Source organism: Suillus subaureus (genome assembly GCF_016647635.1).
Source record: "Suillus subaureus strain MN1 chromosome Unknown BJ212scaffold_39, whole genome shotgun sequence".
Lineage (NCBI taxonomy): Eukaryota > Fungi > Basidiomycota > Agaricomycetes > Boletales > Suillaceae > Suillus > Suillus subaureus.
Genome location: NW_024538595.1, coordinates 221784 through 247736, shown reverse-complemented (window position 1 = coordinate 247736; position 25953 = coordinate 221784). Strand labels below are relative to the sequence as shown.

Below are 25953 nucleotides of genomic sequence, written 5' to 3'. Positions count from 1 at the left end.
ATTTTCTCTTTTCTACAGCAACGCAATTTGGGCACTTTATCAGCTCTCGCGCGTACTAGTCACTCAATCCACGAACTGGCTGTTGACCTCCTTTGGGAAAATCAACAAATGCTCTGGTCACTTGTTCTTCTGTTGCCATCATCTGTGATTGAAAAGGCTTTGCTTGTCAATCGAAGGCTTTCGTCATGGGTCACAGTAAGTACATCATCATGTCTGGGCCCTGAAACATTCATTAAATGTTTTATTACCTTAGTTTCTTACTTGTGCTCTACATTGCTTGATGTGGGATAGGATGCTTTATTATGGCTCTTGTGTCCGGCAGGCCTGCTTTAATGGGATCCTTTGCATGGCATACTATAAGCTGCTAGCAGAGAGTCCCTCACCTCTTCTTCCAAATCTTGCCCACCTTGAAGTTCATGCATCTACTATCATGCCTTCAACTGCTAGTTGAAGGGTCTCTGGGCTTGCAATCCTTGATGGTAAAATCTTGCCCCAGGGGGATTCCGGTGTCAGTTTTAGGTGCTGCACTAGGCTGCCTCACAGCAAAATGCTCTATGCTGGAGCAAGTTCACATCTCTTCTGCGTTCTGTTGCAATGGTGTCAGTTGGACTGCACGCGCCCGTATTCTCTAGTGGGCAGAACTATACTGTTCCTCAAGGTTGTGGATATGCTGTTGGAACATGATCCCTGGAACACTCATCTTCCAAGGCTGACGGTATCTGCAGAAATTGTCAAAGAACTTGGGAGGATGCCTTGCCTTGAAGAGGTGGGTTTCAGTTTGGTTTTGGGTCTTGACGAATCATTTAAGACACTTTCGCAGGGTTTTGTTCTGGATAACCCATATTCTAGGAGGTTTGGCACCCTCAAGAAGCTTAGGCTGTGCACAGCAACTGTGGAACATACCACAGTGATTTTGGAAATTATTGGCTCCTATTTGATAGAGGACCTTGTGCTGTGGGTAGATGGACCTGTGTCGGTCCTTGCCTTCTACTCGATTGTGGAACTATTGTCTTCCAACCAGACCAACAAAGATCGGCTGAAGTTCATCAATATCAAAAACTTCAAATTCACAGCAGAGAATTTTTTTTCACAGCCATTTGACCCCGTACCACTCAGCCAAGGAGTTCCAGTCTCTATGATATCTCCATTATTCGCACTACATGCCTTACATAGCTTCAAGATCAATGTCATGGATACAGTAGTTGCTGGTCATGCTATTGGCGGGCTGATGTCAGCATTTTGCAGAGATGACCTAGAGACCATTCCTCAGGCATGGAATGATATCAAGGAACTAGAGTTGCAATGGCTGAGAAGTGGCACAGAGAAAGACACACATATTGATGATGACAGTGAAATATGGGAATCAGAGGGACCTACTCTGGCCAAAGTTGTGCTCCTGGCCAGCCGGTGTGAGAAACTCTTTTCTCTAGGAATATGGTTCAATGCCCAGGACTGGTTTGGTGATGACCTGAATATGGATTCCAATGGAGAGGTAGAATCAGAAGATCTGGCAACATTATACGAAAATCAAGAAAGACGTACCAATACCCAGGGTGCATCATCTCATACTGCTGCCATCAGCGCACATTTAGATCACTCGAACGAAGGACTGTCATCTACATCAGGCAATTGACCTGAGAATGATATAGCTTTATAAAGCTTTGCCTAGCATAAAATTGATATAATATCCATCATAATTGCACTCAGCTTGACAAACCTTTAGATAGGCAGGTTACACTGGGGAAAATCACCAAAGACACAATTATGACACATATTGCAAATATCTCCCATCCTTGATAAAGTTTTATAATGCCAGATCACTTCAAACAAAATTGACAAAAAATTACTATAAAATCTCAATCTTGGTACTCATTTTATCATTTTATAAATTAAATCAAATTTTAATTGGGATTGGGGTATATACAGGTAGTAACAATACAAGAGAGTAGAGAGACATGATATGACTAGAAGACAAAGAGAGATGTCAGTTACCTGACTCAAGGGAGATACCATAAGGAAGGGCCAGGGAGGACCAGGGAGGGACAAGGAAGGAGGAGGACCAGGGAGGACCAGGGGGGGACCAGGGAGGAAGAGGATCAGAGAGAGACCAGAGAGGGCCAGGAAGGAGGGGGCCAAGGAGGAGCCAGGGAGGAGCCAGGAGGGCCAGGAAGGAGGATAAATCACCATAGAGGGCCAGAGGTACCACCATGAGGGGATAAAAAGAGAGAGGAGAGGATATTGGCTTGAAGAGCCAGAAGTGTGCACTTTGAGTGTGGTGAAACAAGAGAAGACAAGTGTCGAAGTTGGTGAAAACTTTCAAACTCAGACTTACCTAAGCATTTGTCATGTGACATGGCTCGTGCAATATCATGCAAGTGTTGGTAGTGGAGACCAATTGATAGAGAATTGTTGATACAATTGTAAAACTTGACATATCTACATCACAATGTTGGGTTTCTTTCAATTAATTATAAGACTTGATATTTCTAACATCAGAATGTTGGTTTTATTGCAATCAATTGTAAGATATGATATATCTACATCAGAATGTCAGTTTTATTGTAATCCTTGTTCATTCAATAGCTATTTGTTGTGCTTGTATCAAGATTTATCTTTGTATATAATCTTATATAATTTAGTGTATTTTTGATTTGATTTTACCAATTATATCTGGTCATATCAAGTTAGGGTTGATTTCCTGATGTAGTGCGCTTCGTGAACTTCGGGTTGGATTGTCCCTGGTTTCAAGTGCAGCAAGTCAGCGCATGTCCAGCTTTGCTCACAGCCGATTCCCTCATGCAGCTGGGTTTGGATGGGATTATTCACGAGCAATTTCTGCTCTGGATGGTTGGGAGACGCAAGAGTGGAATCTCGTAAATGATACTTTCTTTGCGATGTATCCTCGCCAGAGGTTCATATGACCTGGTTGTAGGGCCGTATATGAGGCGGTGGACGGGATGGGTGGTGGTGCGTCTAATCATAACATATGAAGCATCGTCAAAACCCCCTTGTACCTTAATACAGGCTGCTAGTACCTTAGCTAGTTGTTCCACAAATAAGTTCAAGGCAATGTTTTGATCAGTGACTGCATGTTTGGATCAAAAGCTCTTGCCAAACAACACCTCAAAGATAAACCTATTTTGGAAATGATATCTTCCAGACAGATCATCCAATAATGGAGTACCTCTTTGTATTCGCTCAATCACATGAAGAATTCCGCGTGCCAGAGCTCCTCTCGATATCTGAGCTTCACGGCTTTACTATAGGCTTTGATCGCTACGCCAACGTCCTTGACAAGGCCATCAAACGACCATTCATGATTCTGATGCTGGACAAGGAAGAGTATGCACATATCTTGGCTCAGAGATGCATCCTGATAAAGTGTGTGTTTATAATATTTACCGAATGTCTGCTCAAAAGATGTTCAATCAGGTCTGTTCATGAGTTCTACGCCGAGGGTGCATCCTACGAGGTGCTGCATGAACAAAACAGCCGAGCTCGTCCGCAATGGGAGCGATATATCCCAGATACATCGTTCAAATTTTGTGTCCTAGGATACAATTTTACCATCAGCCAACGTCGCCAGCGTCAGATCATCGAAAGCTTCGCATACATGGACTTCTTGGGTAAGATTGAGATGAAGAACCCAGAAGTTACTCTCGCAGTTTTTGAAGAGTGTATGTTCTCCATACCTTTATGTAATTTAAACTAAAATTTGTGCGTGATCACCAGATGAGAGTGGCCGAGCACCCGATGGTGGACTGCACAAGGATGGGGAATTCACCCGAGTCTACTTCGGCAGGTTGGTGGGTTTCGCACACCTTCTACCTGTTCATTAGCTGAATCGTTATTCATCCTTAGGTCGTAGATGGAACTGCACGCTCACTGATTGGAACCTTCGACGTCAAGAAACGCCAGTACTTCGGAAACACCAGCATGGAGGCAGAGATTTCGCTCTTAATGGCGAATCAGACACTAGTATGTTTGTCCTGCGCTTGCTTGTGATTGAGCTTACACGGCCGCTAGGCATCCCCTGGTAAACTGATCTACGACCCATTCATTGGCACTGGTAGCATGGCATATGTTGGTCAACTGTACTTCACCCAGCTAGCCCTGACAATTTCATCAGACGACAGCCTACTTCGGCGCTTTTGTCTACGGTTCGGATATCGACGGGAGACAAATGCGTGGAAAGGGCATGTAATTTACCGTTGCAAGTATGTTTGTGTACCAACACCGTCCCACAGATGAAACTCCAGGTATCGTTCGGGCTGCTGCACAATACGGCGTAGCCTCCCGTATCATGGATCTTTGCACGTTTGATGTCACAAACCATCCGTGGCGTTGTGGCAGCTTCTTTGACGCCATCATAGCCGACCCACCGTGTATGCACATTTCTAATCGACAGTACCGGTTCCTCTAACAAGGGCGTATTGCAGACGGTGTTCGCGCAGGAGCAAAACGTCTCGGGCGCAAAAATATCCGTGAAGATCGGCTCCAACTCGCCATTCCACGACCGTAAGTTCTTTGCTTCCAATATTCGTCAGGCTCATCAGGATATTTAACATAGAAATGAACCTTACATACCCCCAACGAAGCCCTATGAGCTTTCTCAACTCATCGCCGATCTCGTTCTCCTTGCACGGTATCTCCTCCGCTCAGGCGGACGTCTCGTGTTCTTCCTGCCTACGGTGAGCGACGAGTACGCCCCACCCGATATCAACGCGGTATTGTGCGAGGGGATGGAACTTGTAGCGAATAGTTTGCAGGATTTTGGAAGCTGGGGGCGGAGGGTAAGTTATAAGCCTCATTATATTCGGGATGCCTGTGGTATTGATGCACTTGAATAGCTGATCACGATAAAGAAGACCGCGCATACCGACTACCTACCGCCATCTTTTGATCCCGTGGGGGAAGCGGAAGAGAGCAGGGATACGCACGTTCCTGCGCACAAGGATTTCAGAGAGAAGTATTTCCAGGGTTTCAAGAGGGACAGCGAGAGATGAACTTTATTGGTATATCATGATTTCCATTCGTTAATGTCAAGCCCTTGAAACAACTGCTACTAATGCAAGTTAATAATACCAAGATCTGTCTTGCGAGATCAACGCTGAAGGAATCTGGCGAGACAGGGGGACTAGCAGCCCTGGAGAAGCGCAGATCGAAACTTCTGAAGCTGCAGGTCCCACGAGACACCAACAATGGGACAAGCATTCAATCGAATAAATAAAGGAATGCGCTTCTCGTACATCTTCTCAGTTCTGCACATGGAAAGTCGTCAACGAATGGTTATAAGTTAGGTTGCGCCATATAGGTAAGTATACACAACTATTTTCAAAGTCCCAGAACAACAGCAGAGATGTAGATCTAAACACCGTGTAGGTCTAAACACCCGAGGAGCAAATATCATGAACGTGGTCGTGTGATAATCCCGATCTCCTCCACCCTGACATCATCTCTTTTGTCAGGCAACGGTATCAAGTTACCTTTACCCTGTATCGATCCGCTCTCCTCCTTTTCTATCGACCTGATGGACTGACCTGAAGAGGCCGTGCCTAATGTATCCATCGGGACCGCTTCTACATGCCGGTTTGCCATGCGTTCGTCCATCTCCCGCCGTGCCTGCTTTGCGCGCACGAACACCACGCTCGCGCCAACCACCATCACTATCACGCCGTGCAGCACGAACGCTGCGTGCATGTTATATGGCGGGGATGCAGTTGCCGATGCGCGGAGAGCGCCTTCCGCTACACACAAAGGATGTCAGGAATGCAACTCATCGCTGAATTGGGGTGGGTGAGACATACCGACTATGAATATAATGCCAAATGCGTTGCCTCTTGTGGAGGGCAGCAATTGAGCATGAAGGTATGGGGCATAATAGATAAGGAAAGGGGACTTACGCACACCACAAAATAGCGGCACTGCCATCTGCATTTCGGGTAACCTCGGCTCCTAACTCGAGACCGACTGGGAGCATGATCAGGGAGCAGATACCAATGATAGCCATGATCGCGAAGAGACCGCCGGTGTTATTTGGTTTGACTGGGGGAGGATCAGCTCACGTGTATGGTATCAAAGACGAGATGTATGGAAAGTGATCGACGGCAAATCACAAAGAACATCAATTCGCTACGGATCAATGTACAAGACTGCACAAAAAGGGAATTTGTCTATGAAGTGAATAGAGCTACACTCACCAGCCCAGATTAAGCTCAACCATGCTCCTGCAGCAATCGGGACAAGAATCTTTAGTGTTATGCCCAGATGGTGGGTCAATACCCGATCAAACAGAGGAGCAGTGAAGACACCGGCGATGACCCCACTAAGTAGGAGGGTTGCACCAAAAAGACCTGATATGGCGTCGCTGTACCCCTCAGGTTCCTGTGCCATATTTGGTGATGATGTTTGGTGCTGAGAAAAAAGACTTACAAAATATTGCGCAGAAAGGATGCTGAGTGCGTTTGCCCTGTACAAGTCTCGTATGCGCGTTCGTAAAGTTAGGTAAAAACACTCACGCGCCAACGAGTACACCAAAAAGTAGCGTATTGATGGTGAAGTCCAGCCGTTCGTGAGGAGTCATGTAAGCAGGGTCGCCGGGGCTAACTTTCCCGACCATCGCACACAGGAGGGAGTAGAGTGATTGTGGCGCCTTGGAGCCTGCATATGCTGTTCGGGAAACTTGGTATCAGGTACATGGGAAACAATATGCGGCATGCCGGACGTACTAGGTGGGCTTTTTGGTTCACTCTGGATGAGAAAAAGGGCCGGAGCAACTACAGTAGATGTGATCGCTAGGACCAATATCTATCCCAGAATATTATCAGCCACACAACAATGAAAAGTTTTTGAGAACTCACAGATTGCTTTGCAGTACCGACTAGAGGACTAAGCAATTGACCAATTGCGCCGCCTACAGGGTTGGCTGGGGGATCACAGTTAAAGGCTATGATATCAAGATTTGATGAAGGAGGCTCACCGACGGCAATCACCATCGTTGCTGTAGTTCGCCCTTTAAGGTCAAACCACCTCTCGGAATATTTTGGACCAAGGACTTGGAAAATAGGTTGGGATATTGCTGAGAGGAACTGCATGTGATGAGCCGGTGCAGATAGGATCGATTGAGCGATATGGGTATAGACAAGAAGGAAGTACGCACCTGACCGAGTATAAGTAGCGTATAAGCGCTCTCAGAGGACAAGGTCGTGATGGTGCCCGCATAGCGCACCCAGCCTGATATGAAGAGTGTCACTACACCGACTTCAGCCTTTAGGAAAGCTCTATATTAGTTGAAGCACAATAAGTAGAAGGGACTCACGCAGCGACGAATGCCGAAGCGCGCGCAAAAAACGGGAACGAGGAGCGAGACAGGGAGGTAGACACAAGATATAATGTTACCAAGCCAGTTCACTTGATCGATGGAAATGTGAAAGGCCCGAGCAGCTATTGGAAACTATCAAGTAAGATATTAGCACTGAGGATGAGAACGCACCATCAGTTGATATGGGCCCAAACCATGCCCAGGGCATACCGGTCACGAGGCCCAATAAGATCTACGGCGTAATGAGCATTACAAGGTGTTACAGCACGAAATCTGGTAGACTCACGAAACCAACAAGGCCAGCGAAGCGGCGTTTATATAGGCGGTAAACAGGGAGTTGCTCGTTCTCCTCTTTCGATTCCTCGACATGACTAATGCGCCGAGTTAATTGGCTGGTATCGGAGACTTTGACATCGCGGTATAATTCAGAATGTACGCTTGAGATGGAGATTGCGCTGTGTGGTTGAAACGTGGAGATATCCTCTATGGCCATAATGTTTACTGTCCGGGTTGGGTTGTCGCTGTGGTAAAAATACTGAGGACTAGTACAAAGGAAGCCGACTGGATGTGATGGCTCGGTTATATAGTGATCAGAGGACTTGAAACATGTATTGTCGACCGGGAAGCGTGAAACGCACTATTAATTATGCAAGCCGATGCGGTATCTATGGCACTGACAGCTGCAGTCTATATGGCCGTCGTCACGTCGGTCCCTTGTCGGTCCCCCTGAAGTTTTGCCACAGGTTCGCTTCTAAATCAAGCTAGGTACTAATAGCACCGGCCCCGACTTATAAACTTCCGTTAGTTCTGGGTCTCCCACGACTAACACTTGCGTCGGTTACGCTTCAGAGGCCAGGACCAGTCCCTTTGTCCCAGCACGAAGGGATGGAGTTTTCAAAATGGATCAGTACCCAAGTGCCGTCCAGCGTGAGAATTAGCATACTGCTCCAATAGACTGCGCAATCATGATCCTGATTAGATGTCTAAACTGCGGGCCGAAGACTAGTATTGAACACTGTTACCTGAAGTATTTCCATACAACTAGGGGACGGAGTTGTTTGTTCTGCGAAGCTGCCTGCGCAACTTGAACAAATGTAATATTTCCTGTGTTGTGGATAGTCTGTTGTCTTCTGCTACTGGCACTAAGTGAATGAAATTCATGACACTGCGATGGTGTCGCTCGAGCCTCTAGGTCCTATCATTGAATGAAATTCACCACACAGCGTGGCGAACATACCTCGGACCGTGATATCGCTCACGGGTCACAGTTCCCTATCATTGTATACTTAGACAATGTTCTGTTTCTAAAATACATAGCAAGCCTTTTCACATGTTTGAAAGCTAACCGGTACCGATCTTCTCAAAAGTATGCCAGCTGAAATCAAGCTCAAGATAGATATAGATCGTTAGTTAGCAGACAAGAAAAAGAGGGTCCTCAACGCCACGTCAGGCAAATAGATAATCATAGAATGTCCCCTTCCCTGCCTTCTTCCCCGTTTTCTTCCCTTGTTGCTTCATCGCCCTTCGCATAGGTGGCGGTCTCCTCGCAGGGGACCTTGATGGTGACGACCCGCTCCGAGGCTCGTTCCACGCGCTAAATCGGGTGCGCGCATTCCGCATGTATATACCGCCGTTTCCTCGCACATCAGTTGCGCGTGGGGTCCTCTCCAAATTATTAGTTTCCACGTCTAGGGAGAGCGACTCTACAGACGCAGAGAACCCTTCGTCAAATTCAAAGTCTGATCCACCGATCACAGACCATGCCGTGGGGGATGAAGGTGCCTCCGAAATTGCTGAGAGCTCTCCAGCGTGTGCTTCGTGTTCTATGTCGGATGCAAAGTCGGACTCCAGGTCAGACGTGTGAATATCAGACACGAAATCTGATTCGGTATCAACTTGGGAAATGTCTGTCGCAGGGGGTGTGTCGAGTGTTGAGGCCACGACTTGTGTGACTTGAGGTCGCAGTAGATATGTCAGGCGTTGACCGTCGACCTCTTTACCTACGTAAAAATGATTCAGCTAACCAAAATATCTGAAGCCCAGTCAATCACTTACTGAAGCTAACAGCCCCATGCCACCGAGCCAGACAGTGTACTACATACCTCTCAAACGCACCATCCGCGCCATCCTTCCCAACAACCCACACAAGACTAAGTGCTCGTCTGCTTACCTCTAGTACATCTTCTCTCCCTCCCACCTTCTCCCCAGGAAAAACCATATCCTGCTCCTCTCCCGGGTACGTCCCTCCCTCAAGCCAGGCGCACAAATGTCCCTCAATGGCCTCTACTATATTCCGGGTGCCTGGTCTGGCTCTTAATGCTCGTCGGGCGCCCTTCAGTGATAGAGAAAACAGCCCAGCAGAAGCACTTGCAGGGTCTCGAGAACCAGGAACGCTAGACGGTAGCACAGATGACCGAGGAAGATACGGTGGTAACGGGATGGGGAAGGTGGAGAGCTTTAAGGGGACTGGTACCGCATGATCACCACGCGAGGGCGGCGCAATATGAGGGTTGTCCGCAAATTTAGCTATGAACAGGAGAACAATGTTAATGTGTGCCTTGCATGTGAATAGCGACACGACGCACCATTTTCCCTCCTCCGTATCCAGCGCTTCCCCTCGTGTTCGTCTCGGCGCGCTTTAGAAATCGAGGTCTTGGGGGGCGCAGTTCCAGAGCGCTCGCGGAGGTGGGCATATCGGTCCGCGAGCTTTGGGTTGCGCAAAATTGCAGGAAACGAGAGCGGAATGGGACTGTCGTCTGGCGCCTGAGCCACGGTTTTCCCAGAAGGTTTCTGAGGAGAAACGTTGCCTATTTTCTTTGCAGCTTGCAGTGCGGGTGATGGTACGGCCATTGATGGAAGGGATGACTCTGCAGCTGCAGGTTCCGAGTTATCTACGATAGGGAGTGGGACTGTGGTGTTCGCTTCAGCCATACCGACAGTAGTGGATTGTTATCTATGTGGGTCGAGTTAAGAACTGAGCCTGCAGAATATATACACTAGAGCACGATATTCGTTTTAGACTCACTATTTGTAACTTCAGACTCGGAGGTTAATTGAGTGAGACAAGTGTAACGGGACCGTAAGAGTCAGTACTAGTCATACTCGCAAAGATAAGATTGCATATCGGATGCAATTGCAGGCTCGCTAAGCGTCAAGCAACATGCAATTATACGGCATTCATTGACTTCAAAGTCAATATCAAATGCCGACTGGGTCCCTCGCATATCATGATGATCAATCCTGCCAAGCACTACCAGACGCCGGCCTGCCGCAATATCCTATCTGGACGAATGATTACAACTGTTGGGTAGTTTTCGTCCTTTGCAACCTTGTACGCTGCCTCACGTGCGTAACCTATGGAATATTTGATACTGGCATCCCTAAATTGCCTGCGCTGGTGGACAGCAAGACAGTGTCCCGAACGGGACTGAGAAGATCAGAAAGTGATGTCGCTTGATTTAGACCAGTGCATTTGGGATACGATCTCCAGCAACAAGAATCTCAGTTACTCACCATCATTAGCGTACGCACGATCTTTAAGTTCGCCGTCGCTCGGAAGCCAAGAATAATATCGCTTGTCTAAAACAACGATAATTTATGCCATGCATAGAGAGCTGATGGGGGCGCGAAGGTTGATTGCTGTTGACTACCAGATCAAGATTTTTGTATAGCTGACAGTTATTCTTCATTTTCAGTAAAGGTAGGGGCGAGATGCCTTTTGCAACCAGTGCTAATCTCCGACCCAGATTGAACTGTGCTTAATAAATCACTTGAATCGCGAGCGGCGAAGATTCGGACGAGGAGGATTCTATGCGATTGATTTCAGTAGTAAGTCAGTCTACATCGCCGTATATGAAGGAATCCAGGGATAAAAGATTCAGCTTGAATACTGTGGGTGAGCGCTGGCGTCAAAGGCGAAAATTTAGAGCATGCTTATCAGCCCTTTGCTTGTCCACTTCCTAGTATCGAGTCACGACATTTTGATAACAAAGGGACGTGCCACGTCCCTTTGTTACAAAAATGTCATGGCTTTACGTCGTGGCTTCCATTCAAACTACAAACTCCCCTTTGATGTTCTCCGGAATTTCTGTCGTAGACAAGCAAGGATACTATCATTCCGGGTAATCTGCAACATTTTCAGCAAATTTTTTGTAGCTCGTCAATCACTTCATATTATCTTCCACGAATTTAGAGTGTTGTAGATTCGTACCGCCTCTATATAGATCTTATTTTTGCTCATTTTTAGGATTTTGTGGTGTGGTGTCGGATGAAAGCCGAGAAAATTCAGGATCTGACTGCTAATCTGCAAAATATGGTCACGTCGAGTCACACCTCGGCATAGCACCGGCACAGTCAACTTTGACTCTCCGCACTGCGCTCTCGATCTGTTGGCGTTGAGTCGTCGAACTGGAAGCTTGAAACTTAATGCTCTGATAAATAATGAATACAGCAATATATTATCATCAAGTATCGTGATTCATGTAATTATTGTGAGTGTACTGGTGATATGGTCCTGAATAAGGTTCTTGGTCTTCTCCTCTCTGATAGCCTGAATAGCAGCAGTGAAGTTGGCTTCGCGAATCACATCTTCTTCAGCTTTCTTCTGACTGGTAGTATGCCTGCGGTTTGGTGCCATTGTAACAAGGATGTGAGAATGATGCAAGAGGAGACAACAATGCAAGACTTCGTGCACTTGCCGAGTGTGCCGTAGAGGAGATTGAATTTGTTACACACTCTCCTATCTACTGTCACATTTTCATACATGTCGTCAATTCTTCCTCTATAGCATCTTAAAATGACAGGATGAGCTTTATCGAAATTGTGTTCTGTAATCCTGACGAGGTGATTGTTGTGCTCCAGGTATAACTTCAGGAATATACCTGCAGGATCTATGGGATCTGGATAATTTATGTTCCTGCATGGTTACAAATTACCACTATTTCATCCCTCGCAGCTGCAACACGCAAGAAATTTTCATTCTACTTGGACAGTACATCATATATAAGTAGTCTACATATGCATGAATTTTTTTGAAGTGAGTTGAGCAGTGCGTTGAGGTGTTTTGAACATTTTGCATATTGCATGCATGTTGCAGATTACCCGGAATGATAGTATATCATGATGGTGATCATCTCAGTCTGTGACATGTGACGTGTGTGTTATCGCCAGTTTTTATTGGCGCTCGGAAAAAGCCGGCACATGTCTCTCTTCACTCCTTATACATGAACCTTCTGTTTCTGCGTTTGACGAAGCTGGACGAAAAGCAGGCTCCTTCCCACCGCTGTGTCGAGAGAGAGAGGTGGTCTTCTGGTACAACCCATGCATATGTGTATTTTACGTGCTAGTGTTAAATTCATACTCAGCTACAACTTTAATCCTCTTTCTCTCTCCACAGCCGGCTGGCAGAAAACACTTGTAAACAATCGCCAGCCACAGCGGCAGACCACGCCGTGCTCAGCGGACTGTGAAACAAATGGAATATTTGATAGAAGTACCTAAGAAATTCCTCAGGTTTACATCATGGAATTTTTAGGTTATGGTATGCGTAGATCATCTATTCTGGTTCTGAAGTCTTGCCCATCATGGAACGCCAACCTCTGAGTCATTCAGCTCCCTCGGTTCCATCTCTCTCGGAGATTCGTCATAGGACAGAGATCATCTTTGGTCGTCGGGCATGCCTTTGGCAACTGAAAGTTGCTGAAGCCTTTCTCCTTCGAGACCGAGATATTATTTGCATGGCAGGCACAGGCAAGGGCAAGACACTCACGTTTTGGATGCCATTGCTGTTTGACTCGACAAGTGTGCAAATAGTCATTACACCTCTCAATTTGCTTGGCGAGCAAAATGTCCAGGCACTAACAAAAGCAGGAATTCGTGCAATATCCATACACGCAGAAACAGCAACCACGCACCATTTTCAGGTCAGTGATGTTCTGCGCATAAAAGATAACAAATGATTTAGACCTTTCAAAGGCAATCGAGAACCTGGAGTACCGAGTTGTTATTGTCAGTCCTGAGCAGGTTATGAAAGACGGAGGGGGATTTGAAAAGCTACTCAAAGCTCCCTTATTCACGTCGCACATAGATAATCACCACTTTGCGCTAACAAATTTCATCTCAGGTACAGATCAAGGGAGGTATGACATATGTCATACCAGTTTTATTGCTGCGTCTCGACGAAAGACAAGCCGTTCTGCTCGCGATACATGATTTCCGGTAATTCCTTCTATGACACCTTCAAGATCATCCACTTGACACCAATACTCAGATTCCTCTACCTCCCATTCCTTGGACACATCCTGTCTCTCTGCACTCGTTGTTGTCCTCGCACGACCCGCAGATAAAACAGCATCGAGTGGTCCCCACAGTACAGGTGCCTCTGCCTCGATTTCCGTTGCCATCTCCTCGATGCGGAAGCACTCGATTTGCTCCGCCTTTGCATGCAGCGCACTGAATTGCCATCCGTTATCGACCTTGGCAAGTTTTCGAACCTCTCAAACACAGTCCGCGTTGATGGTAGTCCTTGCCCACTCTAACAAGGTAGCGCGTGACTTCACGTGGAGTGACAACGTACGGATGATGTTGTCGTTGCGAGATATCAACTCGGCAACTGCAGGGTGATCATCAAAACACGGCGCTGTGAGCACGGTGACGAGAAACTGCGAGAGACTGATGTCTCCGCAAAACATATCAAGTAGCTGTCGATAGGTGTCCATTTTCGGAAGAGGTAACCCTAGAAATTAGCGAGAATCAAATATCGAATGTCTTGAGTGATTTTGGAAGTCCGCTGAGCACGGCGTGGTCTGCCGCTGTGGAGAGAGAGAATTAAAGTTGTAGCTGAGTATGAATTTATCACTAGCACGTGAGATACACATATGCATGGGTTCAAGCTCAAGGGTAGAAGACTGCCTCTCTCTCTCGACACAGCGGTGGGAAGGAGCCTGGACGAAAAGGAAAACATCACGTTGGAAATTAATCGACGGCAATTAACTTTCTGTTCAATCCGTTGTGCTGTTTCTGAAATCTGTGGCCACCATGCCGGCAACTCAGCTGATGGCTCTTCCTGTCTTGAAGTTTCCACTTGAAACATAAATACATCTATGCTAGCGCCGGCAGCCTCTCCATTTAACCATATCTTGTCCGCGCATCCCCCGCGCTATGACATCGAGTCCGCGGCATTGTCACGGAGAGGTCAACGAGACAGGAGCCTAACTGGGTAGTGTCACTTTGTTTACCTAAATGATACCGATACAGGTGTACATTGATCCTGATTACACGAAGTGCGACACCTTGGGTTTTACATCATCCGAGTGAGGGTGTCATTGTCTCCGGGGCTCTGTAAGTCTCATTAGCCTGAGTGATCTGAGAGCCACGAGGCTTTCTCAGGGCAAGACATCGCCTTGGCTAATTTCGCTGCTCTGAAGGATTATTGCGATCCACCAAAGCTATGTCAACAGATTCACGCGTGGCGATTTTGTGCCGAGGTCTGAACGGTGAATCAGTGAATGAGAAAGTTCCGGGTAGTGCCACTAACACGGCTGATATTAACAATATTACAAGGTCACAGCGGAACACATGACGAGTGCGGTCCACGAAATGCGATTCATGGTCACAAACAAGCTTCGGGCGCGTCAGCTGCATGTACAGCCTTTGTCTCCCCTAGCCAGATCAAACAAAAGTCGTTCCTGCCGTATGTTGCACATAGTAAGATTTGAAACGAACGCGTAGATTATGACAAATTTAAAAAGACCAGTTCGAATTTCCAGTATACTCATTCTGAATTGACAAATGCTCCTCACGCCCTTGCGTCCGCGGGTCAGTCTTTCTAAGAACCAGTTCTCGTCCTCAACGATTGTGGATTTTGTTGGATAAAAGCTGAGACGGGGATGTGCCCAGTAGTTCATTAAATCTTCACCCCCGCAGAGGACATCAGCGATAACGCCCAGCCCAGAAAGTTGAAGGATACACCCATTTCATTGATGACATCATACATGCGAAAGACGGAAATGATGACTTGTTTAAACGACTTGCTGCGGGTATGGAACTTGAAGACTGGGAAATAGATAGATAGGAGTGGCGGGACGAAGGAGCTGTATACGTGTAGACCATAACGTTGTCAATGGTTTGGGAAAATGATGACGGTTGAGTACTGAGTGTTGTCATGGGGCAATGGCGCAGGCTATGTCATCGTGAAATGGATGGGTCATACAAAGGAAGTGACATCAATCTGCTGGAGTGGAGATGACTGGCGACTGTTAAGCGCATGCGATACTCATAAAAACGCAAGGGAAATTCATGTTGGGCGTCAAGCATTGGAGTTGGGCTCATACGATTAAAGAAGTATTTTCCCACATGTCTACAGTGACACGTCCTTCAAGTAGTACTTAGCAGGTTTAAGCTTACCGCTCACGTTCGACGCCTTTTTCTTTGTCCAGTACCACCATGGCACCCCGAAAGGACGTTAAAGGACTTTCTCCAGCACCTTCAGCACCAGCGCGCCGTCCAAGTTCAGTTGTTTCTTCACTACCCGGTCCCTTGAGTGTAAGTGTCCCTCTGGAGGAGCGCGAGGTTGTCAAGGTCAACAACTACAGCCCGTCTGAGCTCAAGAATGCGTGTGATGATGCCCTCAAACGGGTATGTAACCTTTTTATTGAGGCTTTGTAAAACGGCTCACGTCGCCCACCATCGCAGTACCTATCCAGACCTGTTTTATTTAAACAAATACATCTTCATACCGATGTGCGATTGGCTTTGGGATGGGCAGGCGTATTCACAGCAGCAGCTACGGGACTTTATGGGTGGAAAACTGACTTCGAAAAGTCGAAGCTAGGAGTCTGGGTTGGTTTCATACTGTAAGCGTTCACTATAAAACATCGCGATTTTTATATATTGAAATACCCCGCATCACAGCTACCTCGTCCTCACCTCCCTTCAGACACTATACTCCTACTTCGTGGAGGGTGATACCATCTTTGTCGGTCGACGGAAAACCTTCTCAAAGAGAGTGAGTCTAAAACAATTACTCCATCTTTCACTCCGCTTATTTCTCTTTAGATAATAACAGAACGGATAACGATTTCCTCGCGCACGCTCCCAGTGCCGTCCTCTAAATTATCTTTCAAGCCGAGCCCCACAAACTCACCATCATATTCACTTTCCATTAATTATGTACAGTCTACATCAGGGGGAAAATCACTACTTGCGAAGGGCCGAACACACGAAGCCAAACAGTACTCAGCCTTCTTCGATGAAAAGGGCGTGATGGCACAGGAGGTATTTGAGCGATGGATCGGGGAGCTGGTAGAGGCAGTAATGGAAGGAAAGGGAGCGTGATTTGTAGATGCCTTTCATTGTTATGCTTGAAGGTTGTGTTCTTGTAATCGATGCGAGAGACGGCTGACATTATGTAACAAAATTCTCCTTGATGACGACCATGCGTGAATGCTAACATCCATGCATGCTGCGCGCGCCTGAAGTCGGTCATACTATTGGTTACCACTAGTTCGTTCGCGCTTCATCTCGTGCAGCCACTAGTATTATTGGGACGGTATCTGAATTCTCAGCATACATAGATCTCATGAGCGTGATTCGTGCATCATTACGTGGCAGCGCGACTCCATTTAGCACCGTTGTAGTCAGGCTATCACCGAGACCAACGTTCATCACTCCCGGGCCTAGACCTCAACTCCCACTACATGTCCACGGTTTCTCCATTTATGCCGATGTAGCATTGGTATGGCTGCTCAAGACCATTCTCTGACTTGTCCATGTCCAAGAGGGATGAGACATCCAACGAGTCGAACGGTGGACTCCGAATCCCCGTGGGCTCGCGCAGAGCAACTTCTCGCGGTCTCTTTCTCCCCTGCTCACCACAGACCAAAGTAAGATGATCGTGCGAGTATGGGGGAGTAAGTGGAGTTTCCTTGTTGGTTATCAAATCTTTCTGATCTGGCAGATCGAAAGGTTGAAAACGAGAGTTAATTATCCTGTTATAAGGCGCGGCATGTTTTAAACCTGAATATCAGTTCCCTCCTCAGTGAGTCCTTGCAATACGTGCTCCAAGTAGAAGAACATACCTCAATCACCGCGTTCAAATCCGATCGAGTCCAAGCAAGAGGGTGGGACCGGCGGTAGTGTCTCTGACTTGGCCCTCGCTGGGTCGGAAGGTCACGTTGGATTCAGAGGCCTTTTCTACAACGAGATAACTCGCATGATATTGAATACTCAGAAATTTTAAATCCAAAGACCTCTCCTAGCCGGAGCATGGAGGCTCATGTATCAATATGCACCACGTGTCCACTTCTTTACGGTCACTGGCTCTCAGCTAGACATGACAAACAATCATGACATGGAAGTACTCATGTCCGGATCATCACCCACACCCCTCTTCCCAAACCTTCGTCATTTGCGTTGGTTGGACGATCGAGAATACTTCTTTCCGCTATTGTGCACCCTCCTTGGGCCAACTATCACATCAATCCGGGTGGGCCTTCCATTAACATCCCCCTCGTTTACCCAACCTGCGGCGTTAGCTTCCCTCGGAAGTCGATGTCCATCTATTCAGGAATTCAATGGTATGTGTCGGTGGTTCTGCAGAAAGTGCAGACACAACTTATAAAGCTCTATCTGGCTTACGGGAGCTTTCCCGTTTTTACACAGTCCACGAGAGTTTCTTCGCTTGGCTTCTTTACCGGCCCTCAAGTCTCTGTACTTCAGACTGAACACCCACGAAGTGCAATCCAACCCCACTCCAACTATTATCCCCCAACTCGATCAAGTACACCTCACTGTATTGATACAATACATCGCCGTTGCCGGACACTTTCTCAGGAGTGTCCGTCTGCCCTCCTGTCGATTAGCGATGGTGTACGTCGATTATAATGACTTAAGCTATGATCCAGAAGTCCCGTATGATCCACTGCATATCCTCAACCTCATCATCTCCCTCAGAGTGTGCTTTTGAGACACTTGGCGTCGAGCTTGAGCTCGACCTCAAATATATCAGTGGAGACACCGCCAGTCGCAGCTACGTGCTCTAACGTGGTTGCCCCGTTGCTGCCATTTAATCGCTTGAAGGAATTGCGGCTCGAGTACATTTATACTTTGGCCATTAACGACGCCTCACTCAAGACACTCGCACAATCCTGGCCTCAGCTCGAGCTATTCCACTTTGGAGGTGCAGCTGGTCGGCTAATCCCGCTATCTATGACCTTTACAGCACTCGTCCATCTCATCCAACATTGCCCGTGCTTGCACACCGTTCAAATGTTCTTTTGCGCAGCTCCGGTCAACTACGACAGCGATCCCTTCTTTTTTGAAACCACTCCAAATGAGAATATCACTATGCTTCCTGTGGGAATGTCTCCGATCAGCGATCCTTGCGCTGTGGCCTATATACTGCTTAGATTGCTGCCGAAGTTGGAGGGTGTTCGTTTCTTCCACTAGCTTGTTCCCCGCACACCCGTGCCACCCCCATTTGAACATTCTGATGATGGATGGATTGCTGTGAATAAGATCCTGACGGCTAAAACCAGTGTAAATTGAAGTGATGGACCCCTGGATATTACGTGGATATGTGCTGCGAACGGGGCGAGCGCGTTCGACGAAGGCTGGGATGGAGCAGCGGATCTGGGTGGAGGGAGGCTACAGCACGTCCTTACAATTTGTAGATATTAGCTGACATTGATTGTAAGCAATATATTGGGCATCATATGTTTCCAACCTGGATCTGAGCGTGACACTGATCCTGACTCCGAGCTATAGATGTTGCTCTACCCGGGGTGGAGCTCGGATGGAGTTCGCACATGTAACTGTGTCGGTGGTATACTCCAGGCGCCACGTCTCCCGGTAAGTTTTGGTAGGTGCATTGTAACTACCCTACAAAACATGATAAACTGTTTTACAGTCTTCGTAATTGTCTACGACGTCAACTTCTCTCACTCATGGGCTCCGATTGGACGGAGCGAGGGCTCATTTCACCTTCTTCAAGGATTTGATGCATTCGCCAGTAATTCAATTTTCCAGTGAGATCTTTCCGTTACACCTCCGGTCCAGCCATTGACCACGTGGTTACCGAACTTTTGCGTGGTTCTATCACCCTCCTTCGTCTTTTTGGTATTGATGGACTTTAGTGTGGTTGGGCTCGTTACGCCGATAATGTTGAACGTAGGAGGGATGGCGTACTTAATCTTTGCCAGAGTTTCTCTTGCTGCGTTACTCTCAGTTCGTACGTCAAATCCCAAAATCGTAATGATACGCTCGACTCGCTTTATGTTATTCTTCCCAGAGACCAAGGGTCGCGCAAGTTATTTGCATACGTATGTCCTGTCGAACATGGCTAACGACGTTGTAAAGACCTTGAAAACGGATACTGCGTTCGGTGGTACCAAACGGCAACCTGCCGCAATCGTTATTACACCAACCTACGGCAACGATTTGGTAAGGGTTGTTGGGACCTAGGAGGGATTCTGGGACGAATTTGCCCCGATACAAATCAAAATGTATGACGTTAACCATATGTCACAGTTGAGGTTGCGACCGCCCTATGCGGGCGACTGGTGAGAACATAGCATAAGAGATATTGCATATTTTGGGCCAGGTAACACTCGTCGTTCCTGTGCACGAAAAAGAGTTAATGTAAGCCAGTCGACCGGTATCGAGAAGAAGTCATACCTCCATGCTGACAACAAGCAATGTTAAATCAAAATATGCCGCACGGTTCCGCTTCCCTTTCTACATTTCTAAAGAGTTAACATACATACACAGTGAGACTACATTACAGACCTTGAAGGCGAAATCCGGCACGGATTAGTCCTCTAAAATCAACAACTAACGTCTCGTGGGTAGCTTGCGTTTGCGAAAGAGGCTTGTGGACGCAGCAACCTCTAGAGAAGGGGGGGATGCTTCTTCCTTTTTTACGGGTTCTGGTGGTATTTGAGGCTCTGGTTCAATCTTGGCAGCAAGGACCTCTTCTTTAGCAACTCCAGACTCCTCGGGTTGCACCATTGGAACACCTCCCCCACCAGAGTCTGCCTTCACACCGTCAGAGGCAGGCTCGTCGGCTGCCGGCTGAAACGCTGCGCGTTTCCATGCTATCTTCACCTTCGCATCGGCAGGTGGCGCGTCCTGAGTGTCGACTTTGATATCGTCGACAGCAGCCTTCGATGAAGCAGGCTGCGGTTCCGTCGACTCCTCTTTCTTCACTTTCAACTTGATAGGTATAAGTCCCGGGTCGTATAATTCTCCCAATCCAATGTCGACCCTCTTCTTCCTCAGCTTGAAAACACGCTCGTCCTCGATATCGTCCACCGGTGCTTCACGTTTCCTGTCACCCTCAGAAGACCCTGCCGTCTCTCCGTTTGCATCTCCTGACACGCTTGGGACCTCACTCCGTACCGGTGCAGGAGACGCCGACGTATAATTCTGAACGAACTGCCACTCTCCTGCGACACCCATCGTCTGCCTTATATTTGCCTCTGCCTTAGCTCGCTCCGCATCAGGATCAGCATATCCCAACGATGCAGCCGTTGAATAGTTAGCATACGGATTGCTTGGTTTCGTTGGAGGCATCTTTGGCGCAGGTGCTGCAGCGGGAGCATCACGTGAAGATGATCCGACTCCCCCAAGTCCAGCACCTACGTCCTGAGCATATGCCGCGGCTGCGACCTGAAGTATAAATTAGCGAATGAAACTGGAAACTGCATATTAACGCACTTTGCTAATCCTCTCCATCTCACGCTTCTCCTCGTCCCTATCCTTCACGGCTTTCTCACCAGCCTTGTACAGCCCGCGCACAAAGCGTTCGACATTGCCTTTATGGCGCATTCCATTCTCGTGGTGCTGCCTAGATGGGACGTCATCTGCTATATAAATATTGCAATATTTGCAGTGGTAACGTTTATGCGACACCCAGTATTCCGACATCGCGGTCGAGAATGAAGCTGAAGTGACAAGACCGCGTGACACCGCATGACAAACACTCCCCGATGAATCCGTGATCGCTACATAACTAAAATTTTCGCACACATGATTGGAGACAAAACTTGACTACATATTCAAAATAATGATACACCTTCTACTATAATATCCGCTCGGTCATGCGGTGAATATCCTCGTTAGCAGATATAAGGTTGAGCCAACGAGCCGCTGTAATTCAAATTTGAGTTCTCGTCCGGTTAGGCAAGCATGGAATACACACCACTGAGTTAGTGATTGCCGCAAACGAAAGGATAAACATTAGATATGCCTTCGTCCGCGATACGCCTGCGTCTGGATTGAAAGTGCTTGATGAATTGGAACCGGAGAGAATGATGAGCAAGAGTACGCCCTGCCAAGAAGACATTTCATCAACACATGGTCTAAAATTCGATTCGACGGACTCACATTCGACAACACCCAAGCCAACAGTACCTATGAAACGTTAACCTCCAGTTCTTAAATTAATGAAATCAACTCACATTGGTTCTGACGTTGGCGTAGTAGTCGATAGCTGCCATTTCTCGCTCTCGCTCTGTGATTACCTTATCCTTGTTTTTATTTGCAGGTTTCCGGTATTTCAGGTTATCAATTGACTCCTCATAGATACCGTTCACGTCTGCAGCTTCGGCAAGCATAGCAATATCTACTTGAGAATGAGAGTCTTGTACTGCAGCACCGAGGTCCGCGTCTGGAACCGCATCTTGTTTCGTGCCCCATGATATCTAGGCTGCCGTCAGATTATATGCCCGACTAGTGCAGACTCTAACCTACATCATCGAGGTTTGAGAACGCGTATCTTTTGGATGTGTTAGTGAATATTACGCTTACAATCGAGTCAATGAAAGACGACATACATGCTCAAGATATTCACGTATGTCGGACTCAGTAGAAGGTATTGCACGAAGCTGGTAAGCATATGCCATGGGTCGAACGCCAGGAGGCCGCTAAGCATATACACTGCGCAGATCGAAGTTGATCACAAGCAAAAGGACAGCGTAGCAAATGATACTCACCTCCGTAGGTTATCGCCACGCTCAGAAGGACCACGCCTCCACCGGCCTGGCTGTATGCAGCTACACCACATAGCACAGATGCAATGATGAGGTACACCATCAGGACCGCCAGGAAAAGTGAGGCTAGCAGGTATTTGCGATGAGCCCTGTCTAGATGTCAACATCAACACAGCTTGGACGTCGAAAAAAACATCTACGCTTTAGGCTTGTTCCCCATGGACAGGAGGAAGCAGGCGATGATTATTGAAGCCAAAAAGTACTGAACTACGGCATTGAAATATTTGATGGAGGGCACACCAAAGGACTTGTCTTCTAATGACGAACTCAGGACGACCTGCGAAAATGACTTAATGTCTGCACCTGATCACAATTGACCTTGAAACTGACGAAAAACAGGTAAAAGTTTCCCTGACACTTGTCAGTCGACATTTCATCTGGGCAACTATGGAATACTCACAATCCCAAACCATGAAAATACCAGGTTGATGATATTATAAACGGTCTCGATCATGAGGGTCACCTTTCGGCTGAAACTGTGCCCAGACTGCATAATTTGCCCTACGTGTGCCACAGCATATACCGCTGCAAAAAACGAACCATTTAGCCATCGCCGGCGCTGGCTGATGAACTCTGGTAACGCATCTGGCACGTCGGTTTCACCAATGGCACCCTTGACATACTTCAACACCCTGTTGAAATCAACCAGTCAGGAGTATAAAGCCGTGACAAATTGAGCGTTACCAGTTCGAATTTGCTTTCGCTATGAGCTCAAAACAAAGGATACGCTGTGGGTTGAAACAATCTCAGCACATAGTATCATCCGGAAGCAGGGAGGCATACATCTTCTGCAAGATCTGCGTTCGAACATTAGAGAAGTTTACAAAGGAGCCCGATGCAAAGACATACACATGTTTGATGTGAATATGTCAGTGTCGTGGCCATGAAGAACTTCGCCTTTGAAATAAGAAGCTAAAGGACCTGTTCCGTCCTTGTTGTTTGCCAAGGCAATATACCTATGAAAAGCTATAAGATAAGCACCATTGATAGCTAGCGACTCCAGTATACCTATAAGCAGAAAAAGCGCCAGGCTGTGATTATCAGTTACATCATTCACGGTAGACTCAGCACATTAGCATACCAGGACACTGATGTAACCGAACATGCTTTCCGTTGGCTTATCCAAAATATTGCTGAGCTTGTACTCAAAATTTTGAGCCGCGACTGGGAAGACACTAAATGTCAAGAAGCATCATTGTCAAATGAAAGAAATGCCAAACCCAGGGGATTCAGCAAGTACTGCCAGTTCTTGCCCTTGTATACTGCGATCTCACCACAAGCACCACCAACGTTTGAGTTGACGTCGAATGTTTTCCACAGCCGATATATGCTGTTATTGCCTGGGCGTGTTCCGACGTCGAGCAACACGCAGATATTAGGCTGAGAATACAGTGAGTTTTACACTGTATTTAATGACACCATCGCTTACCTGTAACATGGGTGCAAAGGCGTTGAAGAACCACCGATGACTATTGATCTTTTTCTGGTTCTTCTCCTTCATGCAAAACATAATTTGCGTTGGCACGATGCCCTTATCTGGATACTTGAAGTGAAGGTTCGGATCCAATGCAAAGGAAGCCGTGTACTCGAATAGATGCGCGGTGACTTCCTTGTCGTTAACTTTGTTCTTCATATGATCTCCAGGCTGATAAACTCCAAGGAGCGTCAAACAGTCAAGCACACGTGGGTGGACCTTTTTGCGGCCGTCCGCCACAATACAAACGACGACCTAGAGGATATGAAAAGGGTAAAGCAGCATAGGACAACGGGATGATCACCTTTTTCCAGGCATCAGGTCCCCATGTCTGGGAATTCTTGCGCGAGCCAAGATGCGCTATATTGCGCATCACTCCATACAAGGTCCTACAAAAGAGGACCTCATCTTCCTGCAATAACAGGTTTAAAAAGTAGATGTCTAAACCATCCTTGAACTCACGTTATACATAGTGATAACAATAAACAACTCAGTTGTGCGGCCATTCTCGTTCTGTCGTAGAAAGAACTTCTCTTTCTCGAAATCGTCGGGATCACAAGTAACCGCTGTGTACCGCGTCTTAGTCATCTCTGGCTCCCCTCTGTAGGGGAGAACGAGCTTTGGAGGTACATTGAGGTCTACGACGAGATTGCCATTTGTCAGCTGCACCCGTTTCTTTTTCAGGCGTCTACGAACGCGCCCGACGGGTGCAGGTCCAAAATGACGGGTCTCAATAGGTGTCTCTGATTCTTGATATCCAACTGAAGCATCAGGCGTCTTTTCACCATCATCATAGTACTCTTCGGTGCCGGGAACGTCAGCATACTGCGAGATATCATACTCGTCATTGTACACTGTCTTCTCGTCTTCGTAAGGGTTATACTCGCGAGCTTGAGAGTATCCTGTATAATGAGTATTGTTGTTGGAATCAAGTTTGTAATCTTCATCCATGAACGGAGTGGGCGACCGTGATCTCGGGGGACGGTAGAAGGAGCGAGTGAAGTTACCCGATGCATATGCTTCGGTGTCGTGCTGGAAATGATCGACGGAACTGTTGAGTCCAGGGGATCGCCCTGTGCCATAATTCGAATAGATAGTGGGGGTAGAGCTGAAAGGAGTGGCGACGAGGTGTTCGTGTGACGTATTCGATTGTGGTTGAGGGAGTCCTCGTGCTGGGGACAATTGAGTGTAAGGAGTTTGCTGATGAGTGTGTGTGGTAGCGTGGTGGTCTGAGAAAGGGTCATGACCCTGCGAAGATGTAGGTTCATCAGCTGTGTACGACTCCTCAAGATCTAATGTTTCTCCAGGTCATTATCGTTGGAAGTAGCTGCCCCGGTTGATACCTTTCTGGAGGTGGACGAGAATCAGAAGAGATAGATCTGTTTGTTGTCGCACTTTGCTCAAAGTATCCTTCACTGATTTCGCGCACAGTCAGATGTGACTTCGTAGTACGATACTAGGACATTACCAGTTTACAGATTTGTGCGAATCGACTGAATGGCGAACGAGCGTTTCATCCACTTGTTGATCAATGGATGCATATGATGCGTCCACACTGTGCATATGCATCAATATGTTCTTCGTTTGTTAGTGCACTGAGCACTCACGAGTTGTTTGGACTTATGAGTGGACGTTGATAGTCGGCATCCCCGGTGACGCCATCTGATACGCTTGGTACTGGTTTACGAGAAGTTGCGCGCTTCATTCGTGGTGTCTTAAATGGTCGTTGAGCTGTTAAATCAAAATGCGTGCTGTGATGCAAATGTTCAAGGGCGATGTAACAAGATGTGACGTGCCTGTGACAGGTTCGTGTCGCGTCTTGGTCACGTGCTCGCAAGTAAGCTGCGCCACAAAAATAGTTTTCATGGCCTTGAAAAGCAACCACATCTGAGTCCTGACTAGGACTCTATGAATCCGAACGAATCACGATTACACCGCTGCTTGCAGATCCTGATACATGCTCGTGGAGAACTTCACGATAACCGTGCTTTTGTTGCCGTCAGATTATAGTGCTCATCCGAGTCCGAGTTGACACATGATTAAACTTTGTCGTCCCCGACACATAGGTGCTTTTCTATGTTCTTTCTGTGCACCATCACCGTCTTTCACTG

At 47.2% G+C, this 25953-nt stretch overlaps 9 protein-coding genes across 9 annotated transcripts; 4 read left to right on the top strand and 5 right to left on the bottom strand.

Annotated features, from left to right (window-relative positions):
- Window positions 1–547: 547 nt before the first annotated feature.
- Window positions 548–1633, top strand: BJ212DRAFT_1303121 (uncharacterized protein; the record flags this gene model as incomplete). The annotated part of the gene is made up of 1 exon (XM_041333369.1): window positions 548–1633. One exon carries the CDS (start codon window positions 548–550, stop codon window positions 1631–1633), a length of 1086 nt encoding a protein of 361 aa, XP_041188531.1.
- A 1462-nt stretch (window positions 1634–3095) lies between these two features.
- Window positions 3096–5084, top strand: BJ212DRAFT_1384314 (RNA methylase). Its single transcript, XM_041336762.1, has 10 exons — window positions 3096–3381; window positions 3433–3677; window positions 3733–3806; window positions 3862–3978; window positions 4027–4083; window positions 4130–4196; window positions 4248–4385; window positions 4440–4518; window positions 4571–4793; window positions 4851–5084. The coding sequence occupies exons 1-10, from the start codon at window positions 3176–3178 to the stop codon at window positions 5004–5006; spliced, it is 1362 nt and encodes a 453-aa protein (XP_041188530.1). The 5' UTR covers window positions 3096–3175; the 3' UTR covers window positions 5007–5084.
- A 322-nt stretch (window positions 5085–5406) lies between these two features.
- Window positions 5407–7814, bottom strand: BJ212DRAFT_1281043 (major facilitator superfamily domain-containing protein; the record flags this gene model as incomplete). Its single annotated transcript, XM_041331593.1, has 13 exons — window positions 5407–5747; window positions 5808–5839; window positions 5904–6045; window positions 6201–6384; window positions 6433–6469; window positions 6519–6669; window positions 6729–6807; window positions 6861–6925; window positions 6980–7088; window positions 7160–7267; window positions 7319–7443; window positions 7493–7553; window positions 7608–7814. 13 exons carry the CDS (start codon window positions 7812–7814, stop codon window positions 5407–5409), a joined length of 1641 nt encoding a protein of 546 aa, XP_041188529.1.
- A 734-nt stretch (window positions 7815–8548) lies between these two features.
- Window positions 8549–10473, bottom strand: BJ212DRAFT_1384301 (uncharacterized protein). The gene is made up of 3 exons (XM_041336761.1): window positions 9907–10473; window positions 9377–9847; window positions 8549–9321 (listed from the first exon to the last, which is right to left on the bottom strand). The coding sequence occupies exons 1-3, from the start codon at window positions 10250–10252 to the stop codon at window positions 8768–8770; spliced, it is 1371 nt and encodes a 456-aa protein (XP_041188528.1). The 5' UTR covers window positions 10253–10473; the 3' UTR covers window positions 8549–8767.
- Window positions 10474–12939: 2466 nt separating this feature from the next.
- On the top strand, window positions 12940–13354 carry BJ212DRAFT_1222509 (uncharacterized protein; the record flags this gene model as incomplete). The annotated part of the gene is made up of 2 exons (XM_041329408.1): window positions 12940–13242; window positions 13295–13354. Coding segments are annotated over 2 exons (363 nt in total), but the record flags the coding sequence as incomplete, so codon positions are not given.
- Window positions 13355–13740: 386 nt separating this feature from the next.
- BJ212DRAFT_666789 (uncharacterized protein) lies at window positions 13741–14136 on the bottom strand. Its single transcript, XM_041343772.1, has one exon. The coding sequence runs from the start codon at window positions 14035–14037 to the stop codon at window positions 13816–13818; it is 222 nt and encodes a 73-aa protein (XP_041188526.1). The 5' UTR covers window positions 14038–14136; the 3' UTR covers window positions 13741–13815.
- A 1627-nt stretch (window positions 14137–15763) lies between these two features.
- BJ212DRAFT_1449106 (microsomal signal peptidase 25 kDa subunit-domain-containing protein) lies at window positions 15764–16654 on the top strand (the record flags this gene model as incomplete). The annotated part of the gene is made up of 4 exons (XM_041338644.1): window positions 15764–15955; window positions 16013–16173; window positions 16232–16325; window positions 16376–16654. 4 exons carry the CDS (start codon window positions 15764–15766, stop codon window positions 16652–16654), a joined length of 726 nt encoding a protein of 241 aa, XP_041188525.1.
- A 3378-nt stretch (window positions 16655–20032) lies between these two features.
- Window positions 20033–21306, bottom strand: BJ212DRAFT_1384285 (uncharacterized protein). Its single transcript, XM_041336760.1, has 2 exons — window positions 21035–21306; window positions 20033–20986 (listed from the first exon to the last, which is right to left on the bottom strand). The coding sequence occupies exons 1-2, from the start codon at window positions 21242–21244 to the stop codon at window positions 20150–20152; spliced, it is 1047 nt and encodes a 348-aa protein (XP_041188524.1). The 5' UTR covers window positions 21245–21306; the 3' UTR covers window positions 20033–20149.
- On the bottom strand, window positions 21307–25624 carry BJ212DRAFT_1384279 (glycosyltransferase family 2 protein). Its single transcript, XM_041336759.1, has 21 exons — window positions 25450–25624; window positions 25311–25397; window positions 25202–25257; window positions 24305–25143; window positions 24147–24254; window positions 23798–24097; window positions 23589–23748; window positions 23450–23532; window positions 23377–23399; window positions 23218–23324; window positions 23053–23113; window positions 22769–23000; window positions 22699–22719; window positions 22509–22645; window positions 22312–22457; window positions 22153–22255; window positions 22070–22094; window positions 21778–22020; window positions 21704–21730; window positions 21519–21647; window positions 21307–21466 (listed from the first exon to the last, which is right to left on the bottom strand). The coding sequence occupies exons 1-21, from the start codon at window positions 25545–25547 to the stop codon at window positions 21416–21418; spliced, it is 3036 nt and encodes a 1011-aa protein (XP_041188523.1). The 5' UTR covers window positions 25548–25624; the 3' UTR covers window positions 21307–21415.
- Window positions 25625–25953: the final 329 nt, after the last annotated feature.